Raw genomic sequence first — 25,662 nt, 5'->3', positions numbered from 1 at the left:
AAGCTGTCCTTATTTACATGCGTTGTGCGCCCAGCTGTTTTAACGTAAGCAGCTCAGATGTTTCTGAGATGTGGGTTTTCATTATGAATAACAAAAAAATGATGCTCAAATTCTGAGACTATATTGATTTGTCAAACAAGATTCTTGCAGTGATTGTCGAAACGCCTCCACGCTGCACCTTTTTAAAAGCCTTCTTTGGTGGCCTCGACCAAGTCAACACACAGGCCTGCTGCAAAAAAATCGATGATATGATTTGTTCACGAGGCGCGTGGACTGAAAGAATCACTGCTACCGGAAGTCAGGGACGCCATACAGACGGAAAACATGCCGAAGAATATGCACCCGGTGCATGACGTGCAAAGACGTATACGCAGGGCGGTAGCAATCCTCGAGAAGCATGGAAGACAAGAAGGCGTCCTCTTCGTCGATGCAGCGAGGTACCCGCGGCCAGTCGGTGACTCTGATGGCGACGAGGAAAGTCGACCACCACCGCCGCTACAAGGGAATGTGCGAGGCGAGCCGCAGTTACCAGCACCACCACCCTTACTCTTACTACGACAACAACGGCAGCAGCAACAACGGCAACATCAACACGGCCGACCGACGGCGGCGGCGCCCGCCTTTTCCATGGCCGTCATAGATACAAAGGGAACGATCCGAGTCACGGCATCAGCGAGGCTGCCGTCGGCCGAAGCAGCGGAAGAGATGGCCATAGCCCTCGCGGTACTCCACGGAGGTGCAGAGGATAGCCTGATTATCAGCGACTCCAAATCAGCGATTCGGAATTACATCAAAGGTTGGGTGTCCGCGGATGTGGCGCGTATGCTCAACGCCCGGGCCGGGGACTTCGGATCCGGCACCATTACAAACAAGTCCCTCAAGTGGTTCCCTGCGCACGTCGGGGAGCTTGGCAGTAACAGCAACTATGACACCAACATTGCTAACGGCCGAAGACGCAACGACACTCCACCCAACCACAACGAGCGCGCCCACCTCGTCGCGAGGCAGCTTACCCGCCGCGACGTGGTCACCCAGAGGGCAGCCGCTGCCGTTGTTGTGCGGGACCCCAGCGGAGGAGTGACGGCGACGGCGGCTGCCACCCCGTCTGCCGCGGCCGCTGTTGTTACCAATACAACACAAATCGCGGCGGACGGAGCTGGGGATCACGCGGACGCCGACTGCGATGTCAGGGAGTTTCCGGCAACGTACAGAGAGGTGATTGGTCACTATCGGAAAGAAAGAAGAAAATATCCAGAACCCCACGGGCGTCTAGACAGGTCCCAGGCGGTCGACCTGAGACGGTTGCAGACGGGCACTTTCACCAACCCCTACCACCTGCACCGCCTGTGGCCCGCGCTGCACCCGTCGCCCGGCTGCCCGTGGTGCGAGCACGAACGGGCTGATATGGCCCATGTGCTTTGGGAATGCCAACGCCACGTGGAACAAGGACAAAGAGGCAGGGGGAATACAACAGCGGAACCCTCTGAAGCGGGGCGCCTCGCTGAGAGATGGCAAGCCGCCCTCCTCAGCGAGGCACCCGAAGACCAGGAGTGGGCCGTCCAGCGGGCCAGGGCCGTTGCCGAGGATCTCGAAAGATCTTCCTCGGGCGATGGTCCACTGGCAGCCTAGCCCCGGGCACCAACATCAACTGCTGGACAAATAAAGTTTATTCCTATCCTATCCTATGATTTGTGCTGCCGAGTCCTGCGTGCCCGTTGGCAAAGAAATACAAAGGTGTCAGTGAATGTGCTCGTGAGGACGTAAAGATGCCAACACCAGGAAGCGATACCAGGAAAAATCGTTTTTCCTTACAACCGAAGGCCTTTTTAGTTCGCATTACCACGGCGGCATCCGGTCAGCTTCCTCGCGCTTCAGGCGGGGTGCCGGGTCTCTATGCTACGAGATTGGTTCTTGGAGGTTACCATGGCAACGCGAAACCATACTTCAGACCCATATGTATTTCCGATACGTAGAGTTTGCGTCCTTCGATTCGCGTTGCGCATTCGATGCCGGTGGGTCGGTCATCACTCGCTTTCAGATTTTTCTCCGCTTCCTCTGGCATTACAGCCGCGCCATTACACAATTTGCTGGCTCAACCACTGAAGATTGTTCCATGCCGGTCGAAACGCGGAAAATGCAAGGTCCGTCTGAATGACCCCACATCGCGAAAGCTGACATCAAAGCCACGTCCTGCACTCTGTTGGATACGGACCTTTTTCCTGGCATCACTCAAGTTTCCCGACCACATCCAATCGCCGTCACATTCCAATTATGGTGCGCCGGGGCGTGTCCACCACGTTACCGGACCCGTCAGAAAGGTCGGTGGCCCTAACCTCGAGCGCTGCACGTCGAGCTATGTCTCCGCTCTGCCCCCCTCCCCCCCACCCTGTTTGGAGCTTCCCGAAAGTGCAACGGGAGGCTGGCACGGTTCCAGGTAGTTGATCTTGGTCCCGAGCAAAGCTGTTTTGCGTCGTTCGAGAACAACCCGTCTCCTCCAGCTGAGCGCTTCCAGGCGAGGAGGCGACGCCGGAGGCAAGTCAACCATCGGACTATGGAGCCCTTGGAGCGTCCCCATTGGCCGGATGTGACCGCACGTGGACGGGCGCCTACCAGTGGAGGAAAATGACGACACCTGAGCTGGCTCGACGATTGGCCGAAAATGTCGTGACCCCGAGAGACCGAACGGGTTAAGAGCGAGAGACAGGGAGTAGAGTTTTTTTTTCGTTCTTCTTGCCACGGGCCGCAGCGTCCGATTTGCTGCTGACCGTCGATGACTTCATGACTGGTCATTACTTTGTGTTATTACTGTAAATAATGCAAATAACCCTTCAGTTCTCAAAATTCCCCTCAACGTCGGCCAACTCCCGCACTCAACGGCAAGATCTAATAACGTTATTCACGAATCTATATTTCCGAAACTACTTTTTCCGAAAGTGTAGATAATGCCATGAATGGGTTTTAATTTGCATGGTTTTATTATGCCCTGAAGGATTTTCCGCATCAGAGTGGGGCCGGGCACAAGTTCATTTCATGTGAGAAAAAAACACACGGTTGCTTACAAGCGAAAATATCTATGCGCAGTAATATTGAAATGAAACAACAGGCAAGAAATTTCTAAATAGATAGCAATTATAAACAATTAGTAGGAATAACACAGCGAACTAATACAACCCAGAGACATGAGAGGTCAGTAGAGGCTCATTCACACTAGGCCAGCACGACACCGATTTCGGTCTGCCGACTGTCGGCGGCGCAGCGTTTTTTTCCTTTGTGTCGGCGCCTCTGTCACACTGTATGGACTCCGAGCTCTCCGCTGACCGTCGGCTGATCGTTCGGCGTCGGTACAGTGTGACAGAGGCGCCGTTACGAAAGAAAATAAAACGCGCGCAGTTTCCACTAGTGGTGCAAAGCTGGAGTCAACAGCGGAGTTTCTGACCACCTAGCTTTTACGTAGCTTGCCTAAGTTGTTTGCAGGATTTTCGAGGTTATGCTAGGTTTTGCTAAGTTGTTGGTAGGCTTGGCAACGCGAGGCGGCGCACAGCTAGACTGAGTTTTCTGGTAACTCTCCACGGCGGAACTAAGAGGCTAAACAGCGCCGCTGATAAAATGCTGTCGCCGACAGTCAGAAGACCGATATCGGTGTCGTGTAGACCTAGTGTGAATGAGCCTTAACCATTACAGTGTTCTCTGAAAGGTGATTCCAGCTGTGTCTCGTTTTATAGAGCAACGAGCTAGATAATGGCTTTGACCGATAGACACGAGCTTCCTATGTATGATCAATACAAGCTACAATGCAGAATAATGCTAACCTGAGAAACGATCAAAAAAGTGATTATGGTTTTAATGATTATCTTAATCGTTAACGATTATTATTCCTATATATGTTCGCTAATACTTTACTTTTACCGATAATCCCTATTACTCGTTAACATCATAAATACCATAGCGCACTTTTTGCAAATTCAGAATTGAAGCCGGTCGGTGCTACGGTCATGTGCATTTAACCAGGTATCACGAGTTTCGTGATACCTCCGCTGAATGTTCAGATTATGACATTCTGCCCGTTATTTAGCAATGTCAGGAAAAGCTAAAGGAAGGAAGGAAGGAAGGAAGGAAGGAAAACTTTATTTGGTCCTGCAAGTAATGATAATTAAACACTATGCGGGCCGCTCCCACGTCGGGACCGGAAGGCCAAGCCTCACGGCCACATCGTGAGGAAGACACCTGACTTTTTTAAAAGATGTTGAGGCCGAAAAGTGGTATAGTGGAGCTACCCTGCCACGCAGCATGCCACGAGCACTGGCTGCCTTCAATTCCATTATTCCAGTTCGTCCTTTAATATATTTACTCAAGAAGTTACTTAAAAAAATCTCATTAAGTTCTTTAGTTACGCACTCTAAAGTCACTATTTTAATGGTCAGGTCGATGAGGTTACCTTACTAATCAGCAGTTCGCGCGTACGTATGGCTATCACCCAGTTCACGTGTGGTCCCGCATCTCAATAACCAACGATGTGCAAATCGAACTGTTTGTCATGCAGAATGAAAAAAAAAGGAAGTAACGCTCTACGCGGTTTGCAAACTCAGCGCCTGATTGGTAAACTGCAGACCCAGCTTCCATAAAGCTGCGCTGTTTTTGTGAGGAGTGGCGTAAGCGGGAGCTGTGCATCGGAGCGTGCCAAGATGCAAGCCACGTCGAGACTTGAACTCGGCGCAGCGCCAGTGCAAATCGATGACGGAGTCGGCGTTAATTAAGTTAGCTCGTTGGACGTTTCACTCCGGGTCGTTGACAACCAGGCGGAGTTTTGTTGCGAACAAGGTTCCGATTTTAAAACTCCATCGCCTTGGCTCTCTGTCAGCATTGTGCACGTCGCTTCGTTCTTGTGACTAATGGGAAGACACAATGATTAATACCTTCACGCGTGCCCAACGCGAACTTTCTTCGCTTAGTCAGAGAGATTCTTGGAGAACTTGAAGTGCAGAGAAGCTTTAGACACGAGGTCGCTGCGCTTCGCGAGCCTACCGAGCGTACAGTCAGTGCAAAACGTCGTTAAGGGCGTTATACCATGGGCACAGACTTAACGAAATCGTCTATAGGTCTTTGGAAAGTCGTGTTAGCTCTAAGCCAGAAGGGACAACTCTCGATAATATAACCACCACCGAAATTTCTAGAACGATATGATTTGTCGCAGTCACGTCTGTCTTCGAGCGGACGCCGTATGTATGTTAATTGTATAGGCTCCAACATATTTATCATTAAGACGACGAAGTGCCGGGAAAACCTGAAACCATCGTAATGCAATTAGGGAGAAAGCCGTACGAGGGCGCTGTATTTTTTCACGGCCCACCCCTGCATAATCACGTTGTTGGTTACCACAAACAACGCGGAAACTAGAGGAGCTAGAGACGATTGTGAACAAACATTCTTTTTATCAAGAACTATGTTAGTGCCGAGGGAAATAATTTCCCAAACTGTATGAAATCGGAGGTTCACATCTGTTTGGAACAAAGCTAAACGGTTCGTGTTGCATCTCTACTTTTAGACCTCATCCTCTAGTGATGTTCAAGTGAACGAATGATCGAGTCACCCGATGTACTCCTACATCCTGAATTTTTTATGTTATGAATTGCTAATTTCTTAGCTAATGCAACTTACGTTAATTTACGAATCTGCTGCCCTATACAGACGCTCATTCATTAAAATCTTGCCGATAGGTACAACGTGCCTTTTTCCATCTTTGAGTGATTGACGCAGGAGGGGCGTAGCAGCCCATCTGAGCACTGGCTGCCGTATTCGTTGCGAAGATCACGAAGAATAAACTGACAACCATCCACACCAGCAGCGCGTGTTTGTCCTTTTCTTTCTTTTCGAAAGCCTGAAGAGGCCGCTGATGAAAATGTGCAAGGGTGCGTGTTCCGCTCCCGACAGACATCATTACGGTCTTGCGCACTTGCTTGCTCTTAACGGTGCGTCAGTGACTCCTCACGTTCACCGCTCTTGGCTTCCATGCATAATGAAGGACATGACTTGTCTCATCTCTCTTGCTGTTAATGTCCTAGGCATCCAGTGTGCATAGAAAGTCAGCGCAAGCATCTTCATTAGCATGGATAATTACGTAATCTGGTACCACGAATGTTGAATTTTCGGCGCTATATATAGAGCTTCGAATCGAGATTTGACGCGTCAAGTATCTAGATACGTTCAGCAGCAAGGAACTTAGAAATATAAGAATAAGTATGTAGCGAACAAGGTTAGGTGTACGTTGTGCATTATGGTAATTGCTACTGACGTTCTCTCCTGGTATTTTCGCTCTCATTAAGTAAGGACTCGTATAACTAGGATGCTGACTGCGTCTGTAGATTCTCCTTTATTCTCCCTTCAATGTAACATTATTTCGCTACTATCCACGAAACATGAGTTCATAAAAATTTTGCTTCAAGAAGATGTGCGATAAATAAGAATTATATGGCACAAGGCGAAATTTGTGATTTTACGATGTTTAAGCGCAGCATATGCACCTTATGAGCTGCACCACACGAACTCAATCGAGGATATGTTTATATAGTTTTTATATGACCACACATCATCTATAGGAAGACCTAGCGCGTATAAGTTGCAGATTCTTAGGCAACAGAGCTATCCAATACGCTTATTTGTTTTATCAGAAGGAAATAGGGCGTTATTTAAAGATCAGGAGGGGAGGGTCACATGTGGGGGACGTTAGAGAACAGATATAGAATACATAAGGGAAAGGCAAGAAGATGAACCATGCTGAGCGCAATCGGATATCCTGCTCTGAGGGAAGGGGAGATGGGTCTGAAAGATGCGAAGAAGGAGATGAGTTGAAACTTTGTGCAGCCACACACGCAGTGAAGCATCCATTGTTCAGTTGATCGCAAGAATCTCACAGGCTGGTGCATCTCAAGAAGCGCACCAACAATTTCGTGGCTTTGCACATCGCCAACGCACGAGGACCCGTGGTCAAACCATGGGTATACGGCGCCTACTTTTTAACGTAAGCACGGAATGGAAGCAAGAGGCTCAAAACACTTCGCAGTGCATATTGGAATTCAGGCCCCAGAACTTGTGGCGTCAGTGTCTACGGACTATGCGTGCAATTTGATTTTGTGTCGTTAACATATTTCACGGGTAATATGTTTGCCCTTTTAAGCTGGAAATGTCGTGAGTACTTGGGGACAACTCGAAAACAGACAACAGAATCAGAAAACATGACCTCTCGCTTTGCCTAATTTTGACCCATTTTTTTCGCACTTTCTACAAATATTCACGTAAGTTTGTACCGAAAAGCTCGGTTTACATCCTACCAAGAATGAATATTGTATTTTCAACGTGTTATAGTTCTCAGGGGTTGATCACTGGCGGCAAAAAATTACTTCTGTAACATTTTTTTCCAGAGCAGAGGGACTTCACGCATCACGGATAAATGTCGTATTTTATCTTCGCTAACCATACATCATAGCGTTAACGCTGCAGCTGTTCTTTTTTTCGTTAACATCTGTATTTCGTTCTGGGATCGCATTTGGAAGGTTTTTTATATTCGTTCGTCTGACATTTGTTGCGATTTGCTTTCTCCGAAAGGGACATTGAAAAGAAACATTGAATTAGCCTTGGCTGCAAGAAATTCTCTTACACCTGTCTGCTTTCGTTTATCTTGCAGAATAAAGCTGGTTATACTAGCGGAAAAAAATGAAGGGCATAGATCTACAGAAGTTGTGGAAGATCTACATACGTCTACATATTCTATGTAGACGTACGGGAATATTTTGTTGCCTTCGCTATAAATTTAGAGAAGGAGGGTATGGAGAAAGCGGAAGCGCTATTTAAGAAATGCGGAAAAGCGAGGCTATCCAGTAAATACGTGCGCTTTGCGACATATTTGTGCAGTCCTCGTAAATTTTATCACCACTCAATATCGTGACATTGCGTTAAGTTTTGCCTACCAAAGCGACAGTATTTCATACAACTTTCCAGTTATGTGGCACGCAATACAAGACCGATATACAGGTGACGTTCGGCAAAATTAAACTCCCACTCGCAATCTCGCAGTAGCAGAACATAGTGCCCGAATAGGTAATATCTTTGCAAGAGGAAAAAGGTAGAAAAACAATATTAGGTAGAAAAAAAAACCTGCTAACGTGCTGGCGCTCACATGCACCGGAGCTCGGTTATAGTTAAGCTACGCTTATTTAGCGTTCCTGTGAAGGCGCTCGGACGGATTACTGCTTGGTTTTCAGCCTCCGATAAGAAAACAAACTAAATTTTGAAAGGTAGGTACTGGCACTTATAACGAACAACCACTGCATGCCATTATTCGCAACGGCGGCTTTGCGTATAGTGCGCGAATGTAGGAAAGAAATAGGTAGCATACAAGTAGCAACAATAATTACAAAGTCTACTGCCCGTTATGACTACTGTATAGCAGCTTTCCCACCGTGGCCTAAATGTTCGCTTTGAATCTTTCGTTTCCTTAACCCGCTAAATGGGGAGAACTGCGTAAACTAACTAGGCCCGAAGGTACCTGTCCCTTGCAGCCCCACAGGGAAAAAAGCTTTAAGCGATCACCGATCATATTTCACATTTTATTTTCCTAATCCTCAAACAGGAAGGAGATGCGAAAACATTAGTTGCATCCAAGCTTTGAATCCATTTTTTCTTGCTTTCGTACTACAGCCTTCCTTCCTAGAAGAGCAAATTATAAAGGTTGGGCACTTCATTCTTTTGTTTTGCCTGTTTCATTGTTCCCTTTTACACGAATACTTTGTATAGCGCAAAACAACAGACAGAAGAAAGACGACCTCCCCCCCCCCCCCCCCGGACAAGGCGCTACTCTCAACTACTTGAGAGTAGCTAGCGCCTTCCCCTGTTGTCTTTCTTGTGTCTCTTGTTTTGCGCTAAACAAAGTATTCAGGGATTCGCACCAGCTAGCCCGCCAACGCATTGTGCTGAACTATCCTTTTACACTTTCGGCCTTTCTCAATTTCGCAACAAGAAAGTTTCCAAAAGAGCAAGAATTTCCGTTATTGTAATGTATTCTGCTTCTTGGGTCATTCATTGTTATTCGTGATGACTGATATTACCATGCCACGCAGCGCACACAAAAATAGATTATGTAGAAACGATACTGCAAATCTCTTACATTGTTATACATAAAACTCGCTCTATAGAGCGTATAAATACTAGTGGGAAAAAAAATGAAGGGCATGGTTTTCCTCTCGGAATTTTCCTCCATAGCCACTTCGCCATTTTTCTAGTGTGATGTCATATAAACTTCTGAATGGTCAGGTGGTTCTTGTAAAAAAAAGAAAAGAAAAAGAATATATAGAGAGAGAAACAGAAAAAAAATGTAACACTTGCCTGTTTGAGTCACTTTTTTACTAGAGAATAGGGCGGGAATGCTGCGTGTAGCTATCACCTGTAGTCCCAAGCGGGCGCTGTCGAAATTGGTGACATCACGAGTAATCGTGCGCGAACTTTAACGTGGCCTGCTCACCCACCCAGCTCGGTATTGCTTTTTAGTGTATCTTTAAGGTGTTGAAAATACACTAGCATTGCGGAATTCGGACTGTACTGCACAACGAATTCCTAGTTTGCCAGGGCTTTCTTTCATTACTCAAATGAAACTAAACGAACAGACCAAATGCGTTGCCTCTCTAGCAGCGTTCACTGCTGATAAAATTCTGGCGAGTTGAGAGTCGATCCTCTAGCGTCTCTTTTGTTTTAATTTGTGCTAGGCACCACATAGTGTCACGTTTTCTTTTGTTCTGTCCTGGCGACGCCCGTCTACTCCTGGCGCTGACGAAGTCAAATGACACGTACATCAACCTAACGAAAAGAAAAGGCAACGAGCGAAAAGTGTGCTAGAAAGTTATATATATATATATATATATATATATATATATATATATATATATATATATATATATATATATATATATATATATATAACGCCTCGAGTCTCGAAGCCTTTACAAGTTCTACGGAGCGGAGTTTCTGCGTATACCTACTCGTGACAACACACGCGCGCTTTCCTACTGCGACGTGGTATTAAAATAAATGTTCCTCTTCCGGGCGCTATTCGCGTTTCCTAAGGCGTGGTCGCAGAATGACCGATTGCGTGGGCGTCATTCTTCTTGCTTATCTCGACGTAACATGTGACTGACAGGGCAAATTGAAGCAAACTAATCATAGTAAGGAACTTCCCACACACATATAGACGCTATAGAACAACAGGAAGATGTAGAATAACTTGATATGACTACAAGGGAACACAGCTTTCACAGCATATGTAGGTAAGAAGCACTACGCCGAGTTTTCCCGCATTACTTCTGTTCCACTGGTAAGATTCATGGTTGAAAACGAACTACAGCAGAACAAACGGCACAAAAGAGTAGTGCGCGAACATCATTCATCACATGGACATCACATGCGTGGCCAAAGCTTCCGTGAGTCAGATCCCTTTAGATTTGTTTTCTTTTCTAAAAAAAATTATTTTATTCTTTTAAGGGAGAAGGCGATATGCACATTTGAGGCTGGCGCTGCGTTTTGTTTCTAATAACGCTTATTTGGATCTGCTACTGTATCCTATCACATTGTTGTCATCCTACGTAAGAGGCGTCCTGTTCTTCAAGCTACTGACAGGAGCAACAGGACATTTCTGAGTGCTCGCACTCCTTTTGTTAATTGAAATCCCTCCATGAAGTTGACGACTGCCATTTTTCACGTAATAGTATTTATACCAAGAAATATATATATAGCTAGCTTCATTAATTACCATTGCATATATACGCGATGACACTCATTTCATTGCTAGGCAGTCTAAAGATGCTAGTAAAGGTTCGCCTTATGCACGGTCATTGCTGCCGTACATACAACCTGTAAAACCTTCATTTTTACTTTATGTGTGATTGGTCCTGGTGCATGCCCGTCTCTATACCTAAATTCGGTCATAGGCCAGTTTGCGCGCGCCATCTATGCTGGCAGTGCATGCTGTTACGTAGCAACCAGAGTATTGTTAGCTACAGCCTTGCGCTTTGATGGGCCCGTGGCTTGTCCGCTAATGTTGTATGAATGAAATCGGAGCAAAACTTGGCGTTTAGCAATAAGACAGAGACATATATCGAATTATAGGGCTAACTTCAGATTTTTTGGGATCTTGTGGGAGATCACCTTTAGTCGCCATTACACAGTTTTACGACAAGGGCGCGATAGCCGCCTTTCAGCACGGCTGTCATATATGTTTATATATAGGAAGAGAATTTCAGAAGATGGTCGTTCGGAACTTTTTCGAGCATGTGGGCTACGCAAATTTGCCGACACTTGATTTGGCCGGAAAGAGAGAGTGAAGTAAATTTTATTACCTGCGTATTAGTTGATACCCTGGCCGAGGAGCCAGGGTGGAGTCTGTGTGGCCGCGATGTGGTTAGCCGACTCTGACAGCATAACTTGGAATTTTGGACACAGAGGAGCAGCTCTGGGCCGTCCGGATGGCCGAAGACGCCGCCAGAAAGCAAGAACTGGCCGCCGTCTGAGGAAGGGGGGGATTGGGGGTTAGTCTCCCGACCCCCGCCACCCCTTAAGCCCATCAAGGACACAATAAAGTTTTATCTCTCTCTCTTGGAATTTTGGGTCATCAGACCTTATCGTAAGCTCCCAGGCCTCGAGCATGGGAGCTTGCCGAAGAATGGTAAAGGAAATGCTGCAGTAGTGCCCCAAAGTGTGTGTATATATATATATATATGCATACATATGAAGAAAGTTGGGACTTCTTCTGGTCCTTTGTTCATAAAATTGTTTAGATTTCTCTCTTGCATTCACCATTCCGATAACGTTTCGAAACCTAATCTTCCATGTCCTTTGTGGAATGAAAACGCATTTCCAAGAGCTTGCGAAAAAATGTTGGCAGCGTCTTACCAGAATGAAGCATTGACGTTACCGAACCCACGAAGTAAAGCCGTGGTGGCACGTTAGGTTATCCGGCCGAGCGTACTAAACGTAAATATACCCGCATCTAGGACACCAAGGACGAATTTGAGAGAATGAAATCTACAACGAGCGCGTCGGCGCTGTCCCGTCTCAGCGTTGCGTGGCTGTCGCTAAGGCGAACAAGCACGGGCTGGCAGGCGCTTCAGTAGTTCGAGTGTCCTACTAAAACGCGCGGACAGCGTCTCGTAGGGAGGCCACAAAAATGGCACGACATTTTGAACGATAATAGACGCAAGCGAGTAAACACGCTTTCTTTAGCGGAATGCATGCAGCAAAACTCTGTCCATGGCTGTGGACGTTGCGAAGAGTCCAAGCACTCGCGCCTTCTATAGCACGCCGGTGTCCAGTTATACAGGTGAGAAGCCGGACATACGTTTCTCAAGAACAGCGGTGAATTCGGTAACGCAAAATCGCAGCATGCGATAGTGGAAACTGCTTCATCCTCCTAATGTGTTGCACTAGAAAGGAGAAGTAAGATAACTTCTGATAGGTGGAATAATTTTTTTTGCATAAAATAAATAAAAAGAAAGCAAGAGAAAAAATTTAAACAGGAAAGTGCTATTTTCCAACCGCAGCGGCTCAGTAGGTAATCTGTTCTGATTGTAGGCACGAGTTTGTGGGTTCAGTTTTCCGCTGAGGCGGGACAAAAAAAGAAGAGCGCGTGGGCCGTGTATCACCTGCATGGAATCACTTGTTTGAGCCTTTTTTAAGCCATAACCTACGATCGTCATACTGACTCAACGCGGGAAGCGGTTGTGTTTCAGTTAGTTCGCATGTCTTAAGTACAGTCGAGCGCGATTTGAAGGTTATCGCGCGAGCGTCGACCGGGAACGCGAACAGCGCCATGGCCCAGAATTCTCTGCCGAGGCGAGGGAATTATCAGGCCTGCTTCCCTCACTCTTTTTGCTGTTCCTTCAGCAGCCGTCACTCCCTGCTGGGCTATCAGTTTCTTTCCTTTTCTTTTGTTTTGGTTCTGCGAACAGGCAGTGATCGCAGTGCACATGACGTATTCTTCGGTATTATCTGAAATTGGACGTTACGAAGCTGTATCTAGCCTATGTAACGTCATTGCTGCTGAGCCAGGAAGAATGGGCGACCAAGAACATTAGCTTAAGCCCGCGAAGATACGAGGTAACCAAGTCCACACTTTATCGCAACAAATGGAAAGCGTAGAATAGAGAGAAAGGGCGGTGAGTTTGTCGCGGGGTGATGGTTGTTGTATGTAACAGCGAACGAGGGAGAGAAGAGTGCGAAATCACGATTTTTCCTGTCCTGAAACCGGCCGCCAGGTGCCTGGAGTGCTGGGCTGGTTGACGCTCGCGCGATAACCTTCAAATCACGCTCGGCTGTACAAGTAAAAAATAAATTCTGAGGTTTTTAAGGGCCAAAACCAGAATGTGATTATGAGGCATGCCTTAGTGAGGGACTGCAGTTTATTACTGCCTGGGGTTCCTTGAGGTGCTCCTAAATCTAAGTACATGAGCTTTTTTTTGCATTTTCCCCCCATCAAAATGTGACCGACTAAGATCGGAATCGAAGCCATGACTTCGAGCTCAGCAGTGCAATGCCATGATCATTAAACTTACGCGGCCGGTACAAAGGATAATCACTGCGTCATTGTTGAGGGGCTGTTTTCTGTGTTTTACGGTAGACTTCTAAAAAGTGTGACCTTCGCTCGTGCATTCCGTGCACGAGCGAAGTCACACTGTCACACTGTGCATTCTACGGACCTTAAGCTCAATTTTCACCCTTTGGATTGCTCTCAGTCACAAAAAATGAGAGGGAAAAAGAAGTGTGCCAACTGCCTACTAATTGCTGTGCCAAGAAAGCCGTCCCTAGCTGTCTTCGTAGCCATTTCGATTGAGCCATTTTCAATGAACTTGCCAAATCCCTCAACCCCTTCGCTCCTGCACAATCCCTTACTTTTGACCTGCAGTAAACCTGCACAAGTACGCTAGTACATGAAGGGGAAAAAAGCACAGAATATGGTAGTCAGGACGAATTATTGTGTATTTTTTTGCTGAAGCTTTTAGAGAAAATACAAATACGTAGTGGGCACATTAGGGCATGTCGAAGGGCAGCACTAAGCAATGATTTCCCCAAAGGCAGTTTTCGCGAGGGACGTTCGGCAGCCGAAGCAGCCGCGCAACCACAAAGCACTTTTTTTCTTTTTGTTAAAACAGATAAAGTTGAACAACCTAAATGGAAGCAATGTTTGTTGTTGCGACAGCACTGCTGGCCGAAATTTAAAGAAGGCATAGCTTTTTTCTTCTTACTTCGACAACGTGAACAGAGCAAGCGCTGAACTGAAGGTGTTGGGTCATCAAAAAATCGACAGCGGAATTGTGTATATCATCACTGTAGAGCAAAGGGCTAAAGCATCGGAGATGAACTAAGAGTGAGTAAAGCTCTTGTGCAATAGTTGTTAGTTCGCGTTAAATGTGGCGAGTGCCTCGTTCTTTTCTGAACTCGTTTCGGTATTGCTTTCACGCACAAACAACGCACTGAACCGGGAAAGTAAGAGTTGATCTTCACAACCCCATCATCATTCTCGCAAATGCGTAAAGGAAAACATAACAACAGGATTTATTCCCTTCTGGCTCGTCTACGTTTTCGTTGGTTTCAGTCATCTTTGGCCTGTTAATTCGGTAAACGCCAAAATGTTACGGTCAAGAAGCCACGTGGCCAATAGCGTGGCAATAGCGGAATGACTCTTCTCGGAAGCTCAGTGCCCACTGATCGTAAACAACATCCGAGACCTTGTGCAATACATTGGTTTGCAGAAGGCGGACACGCGAATAGCCCTGCGAGGAAGTACGGCTTGTTACAAGAGCCACGCTTCTCTTTCTGAACTCATTTCCCGCGGACGCAGATCAGAGTGTTTGCTGCAACGTGGTGCCGTTCGCGAGGAGGATTATGCTCATTTTCCACCCGGTAATCATTGCGAGAGGGAGCTCTTCGACGGCATGCGATTAACGCGAGCAATCACGTTAACGAGAAACAAGCCAAGGCATGAGCCCACGCAGCGAGACACCGCGTGCAGTTATCGGTCCCCTCGACTAGACACGTGCTGCGCAATCTGGTGCGATTGCCGGGATTGAATTGACGTGAGTCAGCAACTTGAAGAAGAAGAATTTTATTTACTCACTCACAAAATAAAATCACAGTAACAAGATATACAGAAGGAGGTCCCAAAGCACAAGGCTGTAGCGGGACCTCCTGTTCTAATTAGAAAGATGAAAACAAGTTAGGATACAGCAAACGCAGCAAAGGAACCGAAACATCATTTGATAGTACACAGAATTGAGTTTTGAACAAATAAAAGTAACAAAATAATTCACGTTAATGCAAATACAGCAAAGAGGTAGAATTATTAACATGTATTAATGCAAGAAAACAAGTAAACTAGAAACATGGCATAACACTGTCCAGAATTACATCATGTACTGAATTGAAAACGAAACAAAACATGGGAAGTGAAATGTAGCCTAGAGGCAGTGTTCCAACAATAACTGATACAAGGAAACAAGTGGATAGATATGACGAAATGCTGGTGAAATGGTGAAATGTGGTGTAATGTGAAATGTTAAAGAGATATAATGGTTTATCCATAATGAAGCAATCGGAACATGTTAAATTACATTACAGCATTCACAAGTTAGGTAAATACGTAAATAAATGCTTTTTAAAGCTGCCTATACTAGGAGACAGCTTTATGTCCGTTGGAATACAGCTCCAGTAAGACATCGCTGTGAACGAAGAAGTGAATTTGTCAAAATTAGTTCTGATTTTAGGTAATAAGAAGTTGTTAGCTAATGCAAATCGAGTATTATTATGATTAGCAAGTTGTTCAGTGGTCAATATTATTTGGGGAATGTTTGAGTGAAGGGAATTATAGACAACAATTGCCATGTTTAATTGAAATAGTTTATGAATTGTGAGAATGCGATGCTCTTGCAAAAGAGCAGATGCACTACATCGGGGTGACTGGAAAGTAATAATTCGGGTGGCCTGGTTCTGGACGTATTGTAAAGGAACAAGGGGAGAGCTATATGTGTTGCCCCAAGTTGCAATGCAGTAGGTGAAGTGACTGTGAATGAATGCATGATAAAGAGAAAGCAAGGTTGGTAGTCTAAAGTATGGACGTGCTTTTATAAAGAATCCGGATACAATATCCAATTTCTTGCTTTAGGTGTGAAATATCGGTAGTGTACTTTAAGTTGGAATCGAGGACAACCCCCAAAAAACGACAATGACTAGAAGGTTTGATGGGATAACTATCGATAGCTATGGTCGGAATATTTATTACTTTCTTTTGAGTGGGGTGATATAGCATGAAGACTGTTTTACTAAGGTTAATTTCTAAACAATTGTGACGACATCAGCGAATAATGTTTTCCAAATCAGTATTGAGCTTAGAAGTTAGGCTATTAATATCGGTGTCAGCAGTCAGAATCGTAGTGTCGTCCGCATAGAGATAAAGTTCACAATGTGAAAGATGGGCAGTTAAGTCATTAATGTAGATAGTGAAGAGTAATGGGCCTAGTATAGACCCCTGGGGAACTCCCCTATCGATTAATTTGAAGTTAGAAAGGTGATTATAAATGCTAACAGCCTGTTGTCTATTAGTTAAATAACCGTGAACAAAAGCCAGCGCTGGTCCCACAACACCGATTGCGTTTAATTTAGTAATTAAAATATTATGAAGAATTGAATCAAACGCTTTGGTGAGGACTTATTTAGATTAAATTGCAAGTGCTTAAAATTACTGCATCGCCGACTTCTACACAAACAATAAATTGTTCAATGGCGAAATGATATCATAAAGTGACATAAAAAAACATTACGGCAAGGAAGCACAGTTCGTAAACGTGCCTAAACAGTCAGAATAGAAAACAAAAACGGCCCTTTCTGCAATCAAGCAATAGTCAGCCAAAGAAATCAGTCGAATAGTACAATGAACAATCCAAACACAAGGACTTGCTAAGTATTGCATAGATATAATATCATTTTCAGTAAAGCAGGTTGCTGAAGATTTTAGAGCCGCTTGCTTCGCTTTGCTGCAGCAGCAGCTTCGACCCCTCCCCCCTCATACTCTCTCTCAATCCGCGTTCTTGAAGCGTACCTTCGTGAAGCCAGGATTGAGAACGTTCTACTGTAAGCGGCAACCATATTTTGGACCTACTTTTTGGCCAGGTGCAGTTCGGCGTCTACGCGACCATTTGGCCCCATGCGATATACGTGCTATTTGCATGGCCGAAATACGAACCATCGGTCATCGACTTTCCCGCTAAATATAAGCCGAATATGTATTCTCCCTCTGAAACAAGCTACGCATGGAAACGCATGGAAAGAGTCAATTCGGTTCATTAGTAAGGCGTCATTAGGTTGTTCTCACATGGCATGCGCTGGATCTACGTTGCGCATTGTATGTAAACACATGCAAATTCGTATCACAGTAAAGCTGTCTATGGCTAAGATCCAGGGATATCTTCGTGGGGTAACGTCGACAGAAAACTATCATCTATGGCTCATACATACCCCGTAAGACAGAGGCTACGAGCACTCAGCAAAGTGAAGCGAACAGGGCATACATTCTTCGTAATGGCGCATACAACATATAGAATATCATACGTTTCAATAAAGAACAAACTCAAGACAGCCATCCGAACCACATAATGGATAATAAGGCGCTCCTGCGCCTACATGAATGCGAAGCACGTAGCACTCCCCGCATACGTTTCCCGGTTAAGATTACTGTCGTGCAAGCTGCCGCACTGACGGCAGCTCACTATAGCATACAAAGCAGGGAGTGACGTAACGACACTTTCGTACGTAAAAGACAAACCAACCTACAAATGATTTGTGTTGCGACAGTGCTATGGGAAGGCCACATGTAGTGAGGACTACTGAAGAGCAGCCTCCGTATAGGAGGCGTGACGAATTGCTCGTCTCTCTGATCCACTCTGTGTTTTAAATGCGATTGAAGCTCGGTGAAAATGTCTCGCGTACCTAGCCGCGTTCACGGTCACCTGCGTACGTGAGATTCCGGAACCACGATGTTAGTGCTACAACCCGTCTTTAGCAGATAATTCAAGGGAGCTTTGAGACATGTAGGATCCTCTGGGCTGGTCTTCAGCGCCCTGCGCCATCAGGTGGCTTCGCCACTTACAGGGTTACCTGACTGAGATATCTCAGTTCGGTTGCTACAGCCAGAAGTTGAAATTTTTAAGTGTACCATTGGAAGTGATCCATTGGTAGTTATGCGACTGAGGCGGGGGCGTGGAGCAGAGGTACAACATCGAGCTACCACCTCCTCCTGTTCACAACACGTTCAGCATTGCAGTGGCACCTAACACCGGCAAAAAAAAAGAAAAAAAATGCCGAGAGCCTGTGGGACTATACTGGTCCAGGTGCAACGAAATTAGGAACGCCCACTAAGCTTAAACAAGAGACGCTCCTTCACCAGAATGGGAATTGGCGTTCCTGGTGCAGTATTCGGCCACTACGTCCCTCATGACTCCTACAACTAACCCATGGCCCTCAGTCCCCAGCAGATGCGGAGCACCTGACCAAGGCGGCGGTCGGACTTGCGACGCGGTAAAGGGTGCTAAGAATGTCTGGACCCGGACAGGCCGTCACTGGAAACTGAACCTGGCAATGTACAACACACGATCCCTCTGTAGTGAAGCTAGCTTAGTAGGACTATTTGAGGAACTATTACGCATTGCGTGGGATATTGCTGGCCATAGTCAGGTTAGAGGAACTGGTGAGGCTTCACAGTGCTGACTAACGGCAACGTCCTCTGCTACAGATGACTTCCAGATAAGAAACCATACGGGGTAGGATTCCTTATCCACAAGGAGATAGCGGGCAACGTTGATGAATTCTAAAGCATTAATGAGAAAACAGCGGCAGTTGTAATGAAGCAGAATTGAAAAATTATAGGCCCGTTAGCACACTTCCAGTATTCTATAAAACATTCACCAAGATAATTCCCAATGCAATGAGGGCAACACTTGACGTCAGTCAACCAAGGGAACAGGCTGGCTCCGAAAAGAGGTATTGTACAATGAATCCCATCCACGTTAATCAATCAGGTAATTGAGAAATCTGCAGATTACAATCAGCCTCTCTACATGGCTTTCATAGATTACGAAAATACATTTGATTCAGTAGAGATACCAGCGGTCATAGAGGCCTTACGTAATCAAGGAGTACAGGATGCTTACCCAAATATCTGGGAAATATCTACATTGATTTCATGGCTACCCTAATGATCCACAAGAATAGTAAGAAGATACCTATAAAGGAAGGTTTTACGAAAGGAGACACAATCTGTCCAATGCTATTCGCTGTGTGTTTGGAAGAAGTATTTAGGCTATAAATTGGAACGGCTTAGGAATAAGAATCAACGGCAAATATGCCTGCACCCTTCGGTTTCAATTTAATGGTTTCAGTTCCAGTTTATTATCCTTTAAGTACAAAGAATTGGTAAGAGACAATATACAGACGAGGGTCCCAAAGTCAAAGACTGCAACGGGACCCCCCGGTAATAACAATGTAGAGATGTATTAAAGAAGAACACGCTAAGTAAAATGAACAAACACAATCGCGAAAATACAACATAGATAAATAAGGTAAATGAAGACAAATTGAATGTATACAAGCCTATAGTGCATAAAAATACTGTCAAGAATCCATCCCCATTTTTTTCTGAGGGAGAATTTACACATTTGCTCTTTGGGGCTGGGGCACATGTATCTTGATAGTAAAAAGGAAAAAAAAAGGAAGGAGGATGGTGCGGGAAGGGGCCAGCATATGGAAATACATTCCCTTAGATAAAGACCAAAGGCACTATACATAAAGCTACAAGTGGGTGTATGCTCATTCATTCACCATAACAAGAAAAAGTTGGTAGCATTTGTAATCGCGATGAACGCCAACACGCCTAGTACACATAGTGTCGTATTCATTCAGTTTCTTTTCTATCTCTTTTTACGGTCAAGATCCGTGTGCCCTACCATCAAAAAGAAAATGTACATATTGAACTCCTTGTGCTTTCAATGTGACTCTTGACAAAGGCTGGGCCCCGGCCGAAACATCGAATTCAATATTTATTTTTTGTTTTCTTTTACGTGAACCTGCATGTCCTGTGGTTTATATATACATAGACGCGCGTTTTATAAGTAAAAAGACGAAGAAGAAGCAGAACTAAAACATGCCCGCACCCTCTTTCACCCTTCGCCGAACCAAATCCCAACCTGAGTCCTGCTTCACTCGAGCATCTGACGAGCGTCTCCAGAAAAGAACAGCTGAGTCGGCCGTTCTTGCACCGCACATTCACCGACTGTGCACGTCAACGAAGGAAGCATGCTCCCAGGATAAGAGCAGGAAAGAAGGGGACAAAATACGAACTCGCCGTCTCTGTAAGATCGAGGATTGCACGAGCTTAGTAGCTGCTCCGGTATTCATGACTACGTTCAAGCCATGTATACATCTGTCGCCGCTATATTTCTATTCCTGTTTTCCCGTCTTATCACTCCCTCGGTCTTCACAGATGTGGTCCTTTTTGCTTTTGCCCTCCCGCCCACGATTCTCATTGGCTTCAGTCCCTGCTTATACGGCCTTGCTTCCGTCAGCAGCTTTCGGCACCCTGTCAAGTGCGTCCGGAAAGGCTTGAAGTGCCTTCGGTCGCGTTTTAGATTTGAACAACAATACCTGACAATTTTCGGCACTAAACCGTTCGCTACCCACAGTAAGTTCTAAAGGACTTGTTTTCATATCAAGACATGGCAAACGCAGAGAAAAGTAGTACTTGCTGTTTATATCAGCATATAGTTTGCTGTTTGTTTCAGAATTAAAGAGCCCTCCTCTATTTGGCCTATGTGTTAAGGCTCGGAGTAATAATAATAATAATATAATATTTGGGGTTTTACGTGCCAAAACCACTTTCTGATTATGAGGCACGCCGTAGTGGAGGACTCCGGAAATTTTGACCACCTGGGGTTCTTTAACGTGCACCTAAATCTAAGCACACGGGTGTTTTCGCATTTCGCCTCCATCGAAATGCGGCCGCCGTGGCCGGGATTCGATCCCGCGACCTCGTGCTCAGCAGCCCAACACCATAGCCACTGAGCAACCACGGCGGGTCAAGGCTCGGAGTGAGTGATTACATTCGACAAGTCAAATATTTGTCATTGAACGTACTGGTCAGCTATAAACCAGAGCAACTTTCCTAGCCAGTTGTTCAACGTCAGAAAAAGAGAAATAACACTGGGAAGATGAAAATATTAATGATCACGCCTTTGTAACAACAAAAATTAAGATGCCAGCAAGAAATACATTATCAAAACTGGAGAACAAAATACAGCTTCATTGAAGCGCGGTATGAAGGACACTTATTAAAAAGTGTTCAATTCTTCCTTTCAGGGTCGCTTGGGAAACATTTTGGTTTCGCAAATGAGCATGCATACAAATATTTCAATAAACAAAGTACATTCACTACGAAATTCTTCCTTTCAGGGTCGCTTGGGAAACATTTTGGTTTCGCAAATGAGCATGCATACAAATATTTCAATAAACAAAGTACATTCACTACGAAATTCTTCCTTTCAGGGTCGCTTGGGAAACATTTTGGTTTCGCAAATGAGCATCCATACAAATATTTCAATAAACAAAGTACATTCACTACGAAATTCTTCCTTTCAGGGTCGCTTGGGAAACATTTTGGTTTCGCAAATGAGCATGCATACAAATATTTCAATAAACAAAGTACATTCACTACGAAATGCAAAAAAAGAAGGCTGACAACATTAGTCGAGCGTGAACGTTGCAGCACCCTTCTGAATGTAACACGGAGATGATTACTTGAGGCCTCTTCATTCCAAAGGATGCTTCGCAACCAGGTTGCAGTGTTAGTTGACTAAACACGAACTTACCTCTTTGACGCGTGACGAAACATATCGTTTCATGTGCTTGATTAGCAAACGCAGGTTGTGTGCTCACGAAAGAATGCGCAGGACTGTTTTGCATGATTAGCGGGGAAATGTAATTTTAGATACGGCTTTACCCGGACACGGTTTTACTGCACCATTCTTATTTAGGAACAGCGCTGCAATTTTCACGAGCGCGCGATTAATAAGGAAGAAAATTAAGAACCACTGAAACACTACGCTAAAGGTGCGCATTAACTGACTGATCAATTTATTAATTTGTTTATTAGGCAAGCAATACCTGAATAAAATAAATGTGGGGAAATGATTGACTATGTGGATTAGAACAAACGCAAAAGAAATTTCGTTAGGCAAGCAAATAAATGCTATAAAATTTCTCACCTCTTGCGATGCGTTTGGTGGCATAGCGAGCTCGCACGTGCCCAGCACACTAGCAAGACGCGGACCCCCCCCCCCCCCCCCCCCGCTTATCACGTGGCCTTCATGATCGGTTACATTTCATCCAGCCAGCTACGGGAGCTTATCGTCATTTAGGACCGACCCTTACTACACAAGGTGGTGACCGAGTAGACGCACCGAAACCCAGAAAAAGAGAAATGGCATAAAAGTTTTCGCTTTAATAAGGTTGAAGTAAACCTTAGGGAACTAATAAGGCAGGTAAATATGCACCTGAAGGCGCATATTTGCTGTACTGATATTAGGTATAGACAAGAAAACCATGGCCAGGCGGCGCTACTGCGCCTCTTGACAGCGCCCCCAATGTGGAAGCGTCAAGTCGGGCGGTCGCGCCGTGGCGCAGTCTCCGCTTTGTTTACATTGTGTTGTCCGCGCTTTTCTTCGCTGCTCGTGCTCACGGCGCTCCGTTTTCGACGGCGGCAGATCGCCTGCTTGCGCAACAGCCATGCAAAGATTGCCGTGCGGTTGCAAGAAGGCTGCCGACGCCGACAGCTTTTTTTCGTGGCGGCAACCTCACGATAGGGGAGCGTCTGCTTCCGAACGTGTACGGCGTTGAACTAATTGTGGACGGTGATGTGATAGTGAAAGCCAAGTGCGTGTCACAGGTGTCCGACAAGATCGTAGACGACGTCGAGTTAGAGGTACGCACCATGTTCAGAAATTTAGCCACTTTTATTTCAATTACAACATAAGTCACACTGGCAGCAGAAACTTCTGTTGTCATACTACTCGGTGACTGCAGATCCATTGGGCTGCTTCTTGATGGTTCCGTCACTTCACAAAGGCTTGTTCTGGAGTCTGTTTCACACGTGTCTTGCCGCTGCTCAAGAGCTGCGTCGCTGCAGTAGGAAAGCACATGTCCCAGTGGTGCTGACTGCTGAGAAGACTGTTGTGATTGCCATTGGTCTGTTTGGCGCCGCTTCCATCTGCATCGCATATGAGTGAAACAGTATGTGTGCCTATTTGTTGTGGGGATTAAATTACTCCCAATAATATGTTTGCAAAGGTAACGTTCCTGTGATTGTGTGCATATATTATTCTACAAGAGTGCTACCACTACAAGTTACGATACTTGCACACTTAGATACTTAGAAAGCATGGGGAAACAACAAACATAACGCGCACGTCTCGAGCGGCTGCTTTCCGATCTGCCGCTTCCCGACGCACGCGACGACCGCGGCTTGCATTAAATACGGTCTGATACCACACACAAGTAGCGCGCGGCCCCTTTCGTTACCTGCACAACTAGTAATTTAAGTTGCAGCGTTTGGAAAAAGGAAATAACTCTCTTGAGCTCGTCCATGCCAATCGCGAGGGAAGGCACAGTGCAATCAAATAAATTCGGAGGTTCCAAGTGCCAAAACCGTGCCAAAACCACGAAATCAATATGAAGCCCGCTGTAATGGGGAGTCTCAGGAATAATTTTAAGCTCTGGGGGTTCTTTAACGTGCACAAAAATCAAAGCACACGGTAACAAGGGTGTTCTTGCATTTTGCCCCTATCGAAATGCGGCCGCCGTGGCTGGGAATCGAGCACGCGTCGTAGAGCTTAACGGCGCAACACGCCTGCATTTACCGCTAACAAACGGCGGATGCCACCACAATTCAACAACGCGACACGACTAAACAAACGGCCGTGCACTAAAAACAGGCATATGACTATTCCGCTTTCAAGATATTACACGCGAATGCGAAAGTATGAGACTTACTCGACTCGGCCGCGCACTGCAGTTATCCATGCTTGTCGTCTGTCCTTATCGTCCCACTTCCCAGGAAATCTGTAGAACTTCACGGGCGGCGTAGGACCTTTCGTGTTTTCGAGGCTGCTGTGGCAATCAACAACACATCAGTATTGCGTGCCACCTTTCCTGGCTGATGAGGTCGCACTCGGCATCGCAAAAACCACGCGCACGAGCGCTCCCGCCGTACAGAACACGGGCGCGCGCCAGCGCAGCGACGACCCTCCAAACTTCCATTGGTCCGCTAGGGGAGCATTCGGCGCTGGTGCCGCGCGGGCAAACTTTAGGTTGCCTCGTCTATACCATGAGCTGTTTTATTACGTAATTCCGCAGACAATAGAGCCGGCGACCAACAAATCTGCAAGGATATGGTTAGTACAGACGAGGTTACGCAAAGGCTGGTTATTTACTACTACAACAACGGCGCCTGCGGCAGCGGAAGCGGTGGTAGCAGCAGCCGCAGGAGCAGCAGCAGCCGCCGTCATCAAAGTCCGAGATAGTTCGCCTATAAAGCTTCGCTTTAATAAAGCACCGCACCGGATGCTTCCAAAGCTTTGCGAGCAATCAGGCAAAGGCACAATATTTCCCCTGCGTTTGCCACGTCTGGACTGAATTGGAAGGCAACTCAGTGGCGCAGGACAAAGTTGTGTCACTCGTAAAACCCCGTGCGCTAAAACGACGACTCCAGAGCGCGCGCTCTGTTGTCTATGATATAGAAAGAGCAACGCCAGCTGCATCCGTACTGAACACTGCAGAAGAGAGTTCATGCGTGTCTTGCGCCTATACTCTATTCCGTGCAGCAAACGGAAACTATCCGCCACTGTAAAAGAGAATAAATACTGCAACAGGACACCCATTCGGTTCACTTTCCCCCGATGTACGCAATCGCGTGATTTCCTCGTATTAATAGTAGAGACACAAATCGCATGAACATCTCGGAAGTGTATTAAGGACAAACATTAACATAATTCCAAGATCCCTAAAGATCGGACAACCTTTGTAGACATCCTAGATCTACAAAAGTTGTGGAAGATCTACATACGTCTACATATTATATGTAGACGTACGGGAATATTTTGTTGCCTTCGCTATAAATTTAGAGAAGGAGGGTATGGAGAAAGCGAAAGCGCTATTTCAGAAATGCGGAAAAGCGAGGGTATCCAGTAAATACGTGCGCTTTGCGACATATTTGCGCAGTCCTCGTAAATTTTATCACCACTCAATATAGTGACATTGCGTTAAGTTTTGCATATACTAAAGCGACAGTATTTCAAACAACCTTCCAGTTATGTGGCACGCAATACAAGACCGATATATAGGTGACATTCTGCAAAATTAAACTCCCACTTGCAATCTCGCAGTAGCAGAACATAGTGCCGGAATAGGTGATATCTTTACAAGAGGAAAAAGGTAGAAAAGCAATATTAGGTAGAAAAAAGACCTGCTAACGTGCTGACGCTCACATGAACCGGAGCTCGGTTATAATTAAGCTACGCTTATTTAGCGTTC

The 25,662-nt window shown here is 45.7% G+C and overlaps 1 protein-coding gene and 1 long non-coding RNA gene across 2 annotated transcripts in view; both read right to left on the bottom strand.

The window, feature by feature from the left end:
- LOC139060773 (uncharacterized) overlaps positions 1-25,662 on the bottom strand; it is a 467,390-nt gene that overhangs the window by 365,117 nt on the left and 76,611 nt on the right. The window contains exon 3 of the mRNA XM_070539885.1: positions 11,379-11,545. Within this exon, the coding sequence (XP_070395986.1) occupies positions 11,379-11,545 (167 nt within the window). The remainder of the gene's footprint in view (positions 1-11,378; positions 11,546-25,662) is intronic.
- LOC139046790 (uncharacterized) lies at positions 23,069-24,442 on the bottom strand. Its single transcript, XR_011506930.1, has 2 exons — positions 24,124-24,442; positions 23,069-23,341 (listed from the first exon to the last, which is right to left on the bottom strand). It is a non-coding gene; the product is annotated as an uncharacterized lncRNA (long non-coding RNA).

This window comes from Dermacentor albipictus, chromosome 6 (genome assembly GCF_038994185.2).
Source record: "Dermacentor albipictus isolate Rhodes 1998 colony chromosome 6, USDA_Dalb.pri_finalv2, whole genome shotgun sequence".
Lineage (NCBI taxonomy): Eukaryota > Metazoa > Arthropoda > Arachnida > Ixodida > Ixodidae > Dermacentor > Dermacentor albipictus.
Note: the sequence above shows the minus strand (reverse complement) of the source record. Positions and strands in the feature narration are given on the sequence as shown.